This window comes from Ammospiza caudacuta, chromosome 6 (genome assembly GCF_027887145.1).
Source record: "Ammospiza caudacuta isolate bAmmCau1 chromosome 6, bAmmCau1.pri, whole genome shotgun sequence".
NCBI lineage: Eukaryota > Metazoa > Chordata > Aves > Passeriformes > Passerellidae > Ammospiza > Ammospiza caudacuta.
The window spans coordinates 20,683,772-20,692,866 of NC_080598.1; the positions used below are offsets into that span (position 1 = coordinate 20,683,772).

General features: G+C 45.0%; 1 protein-coding gene across 4 annotated transcripts in view; it reads right to left on the reverse strand.

The window, feature by feature from the left end:
* The window catches only part of AP2A2 (adaptor related protein complex 2 subunit alpha 2), a 44,272-nt gene extending 36,062 nt beyond the window's left edge, over window positions 1-8,210 (reverse strand). For all 4 annotated transcript variants that reach the window (XM_058806205.1, XM_058806203.1, XM_058806204.1 and 1 more), the window contains exon 1: window positions 8,038-8,210. In XM_058806205.1, the coding sequence (XP_058662188.1) occupies window positions 8,038-8,104 (67 nt within the window). In that variant the 5' untranslated portion in view covers window positions 8,105-8,210. The remainder of the gene's footprint in view (window positions 1-8,037) is intronic.
* Window positions 8,211-9,095: the final 885 nt, after the last annotated feature.

A 9,095-nucleotide genomic window follows, 5' to 3' on the forward strand; every position in this document is an offset into this window, starting at 1 on the left:
TCTTTTTGCACACGGAAAAAGCCTGCCACGGTTCTGTCATGCTTCTTGAAGGCCAGTAGTAGTGTAAGTGATTTTGTGGCACTATCATGGGTCTAATATAACATGAACTCTGTTCACAATCAATTATCAAACAGGCCTTGAAGAGAGGACAAGTCTACTTCTCTGTTTCGGAGAGAGAATACAAATACTACCAAGGTTAAGAGCAGGCACTTCTCTGAATTCCTTAATGGCTAGGAAAACTTACTTAGGAACAACACTTAAGTTCTCACACAAATGATAAATTCTCAATTTCAAAGGTGATGTTAGGCATCTTCCCTGAGAGCTGTGAGTCAGTGTTTTCCAAATATAAGAATGTTTCTGGTTATGTTTTCCTTAGCCTCTACATTTGGAGCATCTAAGCTGATGGGCCACTTTGGTGGGAGAGACAGCATTGCCAAACTGCTACCCAGCTTCCCTTGAACAAACATTGATAGCTAGAGAGTCAGTTGGATTCAAGGCTGTGCTTCTTAAGAGACAGCTACAGACAGTTCCTAAAAACTGCTCTCTTCCTGGCACACACATTCCTGCACTACCTTGTATTGCTGCAGGTCAGTTTGGGAGCCTAACAACAAAAAAGCAAGATGGCAAAGTCTAGGCTAAGGCTACATCATGCCAGCTTTACCACAAGTGACAGTGACAGCAGAAGACATGACCAGGTATAGAACAAGTTCACCCATTCACTGTCTAAACACACTTCAGTTGGCATAAAGCAATCAAATGACCCACTTGCCTTTTCTACTGCTAAAACAGCCTGCAAGCATGATGCAAAGGCTACACTGCATTCTGGAACCCTGCTGTCAGGGAACAGAGAAAGAAACTGGTTGAAAGACAGGGAAAACAAATAATAGTGTCTCCACTGTAAAAATGGTAGAGATAGAGGAAAATATGCATGTAAAGGTAATCAGTGCCTCCATTTTTGCTTCTGTGAGAGAGCTTTTTTACTTGTTTGTATCAGTAAATTAAACCATTACTTTTACCTGCCAGCAGGACAGATACTCCTATTACAGCTCTAGAGGATAGATTAGCCATTTGCTATGCAGATCATGATCTTCGTGAAGTAAACCACCAAATCCATCCTCCAGCTCTCCCTAATCTCTCAGCTGGCTCTTCAGCACAGCAGCGAAGAGGGCAAAAGAAAGGCAGACAGGTTGCACAGCAATACATTAGAGTGGTCTGCTTGCCCATCCTCACATTGTCTACATATATTCCTTCATTTGGTTAAACTCTCTAGGGTACTACAACAGAGGTGCAAGCTCCATCTGAGTCTGAAGGAGCTTGTTGGTGCAATTGTTTACAAACTCACTGCACAACTAATCCAGAGAGACTACAATAAAATACTGGACACCTTTAAAAAAAAAGTTAGTATAGCTTCACTTTTGTTCACAAATGAACCTGTTCAAGTCTGCAGAACAAGAAGCTTTTTGTTTACTGACGTGCTAACATCCTGTTATGAACAGAAACAGGAGTGCATGCTGTCCTTCCACAAGATCTGTTTGATCAGAAGAAAAGAAGTGCCTGTCGTGCTGAAGATCACAAATGGCACAAAGGCAGTTTAGGAGCATTGTGTCTTGGGACATCCTGCTGTGATTAGATATCTAAAGACAGGGACCAGTGACTTACTGGTATTTTAGAACTTTATGTAGAGGACATTTCTAATATTCTGCACAGTAAGGGAACTACTATCCACAGAACTGACTTCTTCCTCCACTGTGGCACTAGAGATTTGCCCCTTCTCAGGAAACAGAAGGGAGTCACAGGCTTTACTGTAATCCACTAATCCATTAACTCCTTGTCCTCATAAGAGAAGAGAAATAAGAGTACAAAAGCAGCTTTTCAATCCAGATGTAATAAACTGCAACAACTTAATACAAGTTTAATGATTTTGGATGCTTACCATGGCTTTTTTTTCCTAACTAAGCCCCACAAGTTATGAGAAAATGAGAAGTAACCAGGTAACAGGGTCTAGCTTAAGACTAGAGCTTTCCCTAGAATAACTGAAAGTGTACTGGAAGTTCATATCCAAGTGACTCTGTGACATACAGAACATCTATCTGTCAGCTCAGGTGGCAAAACAACATTGACTCCTATCAAAAGAGAAGCTTCAGGCCAAGAAGATATGCCAAGATATGCTTCAGGCCAAGAAGTAAGTGCAGGGTCAGGCTTGTACAAAAGGAGTTCTTCCTCCTTCCTTGACTGAACAGCATCCAAGCAGTCATTTCCTTGACCAGTCTTTTCACAGCATAGAGCTACACTCCCTTCAACAAGATATGGCAGTATCAGCACTGATTTACTACAAGTCACTGTGGACTCTCTTCTACCTCCTTAGTTCATGTTCAAAAAGAAGAACAGTTTGAGGCCTATCCTAGTTTAGCTATCACTTCTAAACTACTGCTTCAGGGACCCTAAAATACTTTTGAGCTCATTAACTAATGCAGATATGTAATAATCTCTGCAATAGTCCTTAGCTTCCTCTTATCAGTCCTGATGGGCAGTCTTTATACAAAGGATTTCAAATTAAGCAGTCCAGGGTACCTAATAGAGGTTGGATGTCACATGAAAGATTCTAACTCTTTACTATCTCTCCTCCATTACTCTCCTCTAAGCCAAACATGCACAAATTAAACAAACATTTTAAAAAAAAAACACTAACAAAAAAAAATCCCAGCCTCTCAGAGCTCTTTGAAATGACCAGGAGCAAGCCAAGACAGAGAAGCCATGGGAAGAGCATCAGTTTTGCTTTAGAGATCCTCCTCAGACTAATCTCATGCTAATTGTGTTTTCCTTAAAGCACTCTCCTGCAAATAGTAGCAAGTGATGCAAGACTTAGTGCTTATTATAGCACATCCTTAGGGCTGTTTGTTCAGGCCAGAAACCAACCATATTAGATGCACTGCCACAGCCTTGAAGAAGCAGCAGGAGAGCAAACCACCATGCTTTGCCTTCAATTTCTTCAAAAGGTAAGTAATCTAAGAATACATGTAAAAAAAGTCTCTGACTGTCTAGAGAAGTGTTTCAAGTCCTGCTTTAACACTACATGCAATGCAAACAAGAACTCAGAGGAGCAATGCAGTAGCTTTAGCCTATACAGTGACAGCTTATTACTGACATATAATAATTACTTACAGATAACTAAATCCAGCTGTATGTGCTCAACTCACTCTATGTGAAGTTTGTTTCACTGGGTGGCTGTTCCCACAGAGAAAAATAACTCTATACATACCCATGTAGTCATTTAATCCATGTACATGCCCCTCCTACCTACACCTGCAATGCACTTCATAACCTACCATCCATTCAAACAGGTGATCATCATATGATGAATTTAATGAACTATCTTTTTTCAATCCCCACTTGCTGATCTGTAACGTGATGCACCAGTCCCAATGCAGTGAAGCAAAGACACATTTTGGGAGGTTCAGCTTCAGGACACTATCCCTTGTCCAGTACAATGAAAATTTAATGCATTAAGTCCTATGAGAAGAGATGGACCTTTGTTTATTATATTTGTTGGATTTTATTTAAGGAAAAAATTTGGCCTGAGGAAAAAGAAACAGTAACTTGGAAGAAAACATACAAAGAAACATTTGAAGAACAAACTCAGGAATCCTTCCTCTGCCTGTCCAACTTCTGGGGCAAAACTGAAAAGTTAAGACAGTTACCTAGCAAGGGAAATTAAGAACTGTCTTGTCCTCCAAACCTGTGACAAAAGCAGCTTTTGCCTCTGTGTAGACACATCTCATCAACCTAAGAGGAACTGGCTTCCCAATTTTAACATGGAGCAGAGGGTTACCAGTAGTACACTTACTACTGTAATACAAACTATTTCTACATTACCGGCTGCAAATGAAAGGAGAAAAGCAAGCTTTCCTGGTTTTCAGGGTGTATAGCAGAGAGCACTGTTGCTGCAGCAGAACAGGTTGAGTGACAAATGACTTAAAAGTATTTCATTGTGAGGTAAGCATAAAGCTGTACTCAAAAAAATGAAAACAGACTCCTGATGCTCTATGTGTCAGCTAAAACAGCTGGAGAATTTATAAAGCACCATCTCACATAAGCAAATTGCTTCAGCAGCTCTGCAGTACATACACAAGAAAAGACTTAACATACTATTTAAGAATAAATATTTCTTGCAGGAGTCCATATGCTTGTAACACATGCAGATCTTGCTAGGTTTTAGTTCATGAGGCACATAATCCATGCAGTGACAAGGACTCCTCCTGACCTGAACCCCTAAGTTTGGACAGCACTTCACCAAACCACAGGGTTCAGAACTTTCAGCTCCACTCCACCACCATCTTTTGTACGGCATAGCCACACCTGACTATTTTCTCAGTCACACCAACCAAGAACTCATTAACTGGGCTATCCTAATCAAGTACTGCAGTTTGGCTTTCAACCTGTAGTTTTCTTGTCTCTTCTCTGCTGTCTATGAAAGATAAGCTAAAAACCTACTTACTGTAGTAATTCATATATGTTACAAAACAATCCAAATGAACAAGTCTCTAGAAAAGTTCATGCATCTACTGGCAAAGCGACAGATATCTAAAAGGGTTATTTCCTAAAACATATTTTTATCTGCCACCTGCACTAGGACCTCCATATGCAAAATGTAGAGCCTACAATAAGAAGCTGCCCTGAAACAAAATTCTGGAGAGCTATAAGGAACTGAAGGATAATTCATTTTCTTCTATTACCATACTTCAAAAATTCACTTGATCTTTGTACGAATAAAGAACATTTCATTTTGAAAGAAGACACTCAATATGACAGCTTCAGAGAGACTAGAGCAAAGTCAAAGTGCTAAGAAGCCTCTCTTAGCCTTGAAATATTTTACAATTGCTGCTGCAAGTAGTATTCCAACTGTTTTTAATGAAAAACATCACAGACTTTTGAGAAATCAGTGTACTTTAAAATAGTCTGCTCTAAAAAATACATCTGACATAGAAGTATTTAAGATAAAAATCAAGAAGTTTAATAGATAAACCATGTGCCAAAAATATGTCTAAACAAAACAGAAGTGACAACCAAGCTTTTAGTATTAAAGACAGGCTGGTAGTGCGAGCTGCTTGTTCACAATCAGCTACAGTTGTAAACACTGAAAACTGCTATCAAGTGAGACTTATGTGAAGCCTGTAGCAGACTGGTATAAAGATAGGCAAGACAGGCATCACTCCCAAATCAGTAACATATCCAACCAGTAAGAGAATCCTGCATTATTTAATGCTGCAGACATTGTAGATACAATATCCAAAAAATAAATCTTGATGTAAGGAGATCAAGCATTTCCAAAGGTAAACAGTCAAAATTTACACAAGTATCCCCAAGAAGTTTAGGTTCCTTGAATTATTTGAAATCACATGCTGTGCATCCCTCTGAACACAGCCAGCACACAACTCCACTTTCCTTTTTCGGGACATCCACAATGTAGAATCCTTATCTGTGCATACACCCCCCCCATACACACCATGTTTCACCATTACGTATCATCTGGAAAGGCTACTGGCAAACTAAAACTGCCAAGCCTTTGTGGCAGTATTCAAAACAGATACAGGAGTTCAGCAAAGCCAAATTAAGAATGCCAGCAGAACTTTCTGTGTTACTGCAACTATCAGATATTTAGTCCAATTGTAAGGCTAGAAATAGAGGTCATGAGCTGCACATGGTTTAGCTCCCCTCCCTTCTCAGAAAAGGAAGACTTGCTTTCTTTTCTTAGTCAAAAGATGCTGTTCACCTCCACAGCTGCTACTTTTTGTTCCTGACAACATCTAGCTCCTCCCTGAAGAAGCAAAGAGGGAGCTTTAGCCAACAGCAGTACCTGCAGAGCCCAGAGTCTCCAGAGAGTAATTCTGTGAATACTCCAGGAAGCACTGTTGTGAATCTTGCTCTGTGTGCGCTAGCCCAGGGTTAGCTGGCAGCACTCAGAGCTCCACTGAAGGGAAGGCTCAAATGCCATTCACAGCTACTTGGAAGCTTCATACATCACCTACTAGTGGGAATACCAGCTCTTCTGCAGTTGTTTAGAAGATGCTGCTACTTTTTTCATTATGAAGACAAGAAAGATACACAAGTAATTACAGCTCCCAAACATCTGTCTGGACAGAGACAAAACATGAGAGATATACCAGTATTTGTGTAAAGAGTCGAAGTTAACATTCTATTTGTATCACCAATAGGTTACATCTTTGTGTCTCCTGAAGATAACTAGAGCATGAGAGATTTGTTGTCCCATATGGACAAAGGTAGCTTCAGCTCTATTCCCACACAGCCTCGTGGGGAAATAAGTACCTAATTTGTTATATCCTATCACATTAAATTTGGTTATTTCACATCCCTGAACACATGTTACAAACATAAGAGCCCAAATGCTTCTCTTGAATTTACTTCTAGTAAATTCCGCTAAAAACAAGCATGGACAAATTTAACCAACTGCAAGACATTAAACACTAATGAATCAAGTCCGTACTGCTTCTAGCTAAATCAATGAAAACAATGATTAAAAAATCACAGTGAATTGTGTTGGGTAGATAGAACAGCTTAACAAGTCTTAACTGCTATGACACCAAGTGGAACTATGTTACACACAAAGCTTGCACAGAACACCAGGACACCGAAAATGCTCACTTTAAATAGCAAGGCCAACTAGACAAAGCACAGGAGCGCTTGTGTAACCTGGAACTGCTACACTACACATTTTATGGGTCTTCTTCTTCTACAAACAGAGTGAAGCCTAAAGCAACCTAAGGACCAGCAACTCTGTTTTGAAAAAGAAAAACCCCCTCATTCAAACAGCTTCTGCTCTAAGGAAGATTATCAACCTTGAATTTGTTCACGTCTCGATGTCCAAATCACCTGATTATAAAGACGCAGCATTTAAATGGTCTCATTTTACCTGTATAATTTCTTTGCCAGGTTTTTTTTATTAGAAATCATCAATTTGAAGTTTTTCAAGCCAGTGTGCCTAAATAATCCAAATGCAAGCCCAGTCAGAACAACATAATTCACACTAAAAAATTCCCAAAACCAGTTTATATCTTTAGAGAGAAGACCTTAATATCATTCCTCCACTGCTTTTAAAATAGCCTCAAGTGATCTACAGAGACACACAGGTGGACAAAATAGAGCTGTTTCATCACACCAACCACAGCGACCTTAGCCCTTCCCCAGGCAATTCATGCCACATCACACACTTAGATCTCTAACTCTGATTAATATTAAACTATTGTATGCAATTCTCGGACAAAAGGAAGACTGAGCACTGAGGTGTGCCCCCACACATGCCCCTTCCCCCAAGCAGCAGCAGATTTGTACTCCTCCTCTCCCACTGCACACTCACGGACACGCTCCCCCACATCGCTCGGGGGGGCGGGGGGCAACTACTCACACCCCCCTCCATCCCATTTTTAATTACACTGATCCCAAGCGCCGATTTCCACCAAAGCAGAATCTTCAAGCCAATTTAAGCCAAACCTAGGCATACGCACTGAGGGCCCTGCTCTCAGGCGCCTACAGAGGCCTGTTTTCCATCAGTGACGTGATGAACCGAGAGCCGCTCAGGGATCTGGAAGGAGCCCAGGACGCCTCTCCCTGCCCCGCCGCACACCCACCCGCGCCCCGGCACCGCTCCGGCGCATCGCGAACAACGGCGGTACCGACCCCCGGCACCCCCTCGGCCGGGGCGGCCACCGCGACACTCAAGGACGGGCGAGGGGGGTGACAGGGGCGGTGAAGGGGGAGGGAAACACGCCAACCCACCCACCCAAAACGCACAAACCCACGGGCAAATGCTTTATGCTGTCCCCCCTCCCCGCCGCGCCGCCCCCCCGAGCGCGTCGCCATTTCGTGAGACAGGAGCGCTCCGAGCTGCCCGCGGCGGGGGTCAGGGGCAAGAGGGGAGCACTGGGAAGGGGATCGAGGGGTGAAGCCCCGGCCCCACGGAGCACCAGCCCATGGCGACGGCCGGCGCGGCCCAGCCCAGGCCCCGGCCCCGGTGCCACTCACAGTTGCGGATATCGGAGATGAAGACCGCCAGGCCTCGCATGCCATCGCCCTTCGATACCGCAGGCATCGTGGCGCACGATCACGGCCGCCCTGGGACGCGACACACCGAACCCCCGCAGCCGCCGCCCGCTCTCCCCGCGGGCTGCTTCAGGCCGCTCCGCCGCCGCCGCCTCCGCAGCGCGCAGGCGCCGCCGGGGCTCCCGCGCCCCCGCAGCCGCCGGGCGGGCGCTGCTCGGGCGCCACCTGCCGTGCGGAGGCGGGAGCGCCGCGGGTGCGCCGGGCCCCCTGAGCCTCCCGGTGCCGCAGCCGCGGCGGGCGCGGTTTCTGCCCGGCCCCCGGGATGTGCCCCGAGGTGTGCCCCCGCTCCCGGGCATCCCCCGTGCGACCCTGCGGCCCGAAAGGACTGGCTAGCTGGAGGCTGGGCTCCAGGGATCGGCCGTGCCGCTGCTGGGATGCAACTTCCAGTCACCGCCCGTGGGGGCAAACGGGCCCGGACCGAGGTGAGGGCCGACAGGGCAGCCGCTGTGTCCGTGGGTGAATTCACTGCACGCTCCCGGCTCGGGAACAGCCTAATCCCTTCCTCTCATCGTGACCCTAATGGCCGAGAAGTTTGTTGATTTTTGAAGGTGAAATACCGGGCTTCTCAGGCACCTCAGAGGATGGAACTGCTGAGGGAGAAGGAGAGGGACGGCCCATCAAGATACCGGGAAATTTCACTTCTTCACTTAAGCTTTGAGCAGGCTATTGATCTGCAATCTTAATTTTCAAATGTGAAGAGCAAGGTACAGACTCTCAGTGGTATGGACCGTAACAACATGCTTTCCACAGGGTGGACTGCAGGAGGCTGTGCCTCGGTCCTCCTCCTCAAAAGGGACCCCAAAACAGTGCACGGGATCTCCTGCACGTACCCTGCACAGTCCCTGTGAGCACTGACAAGGCCGGAGGCTGCTGTGTGCAGCTCCATCCTCAGGCACATCCCCCTTGTGAGCCTGCCATCGGCTGTGTGAGTGCCACAGTTGCTCTGTGTTCATGTAGAGATTCCCACTGCCTGACTCCCT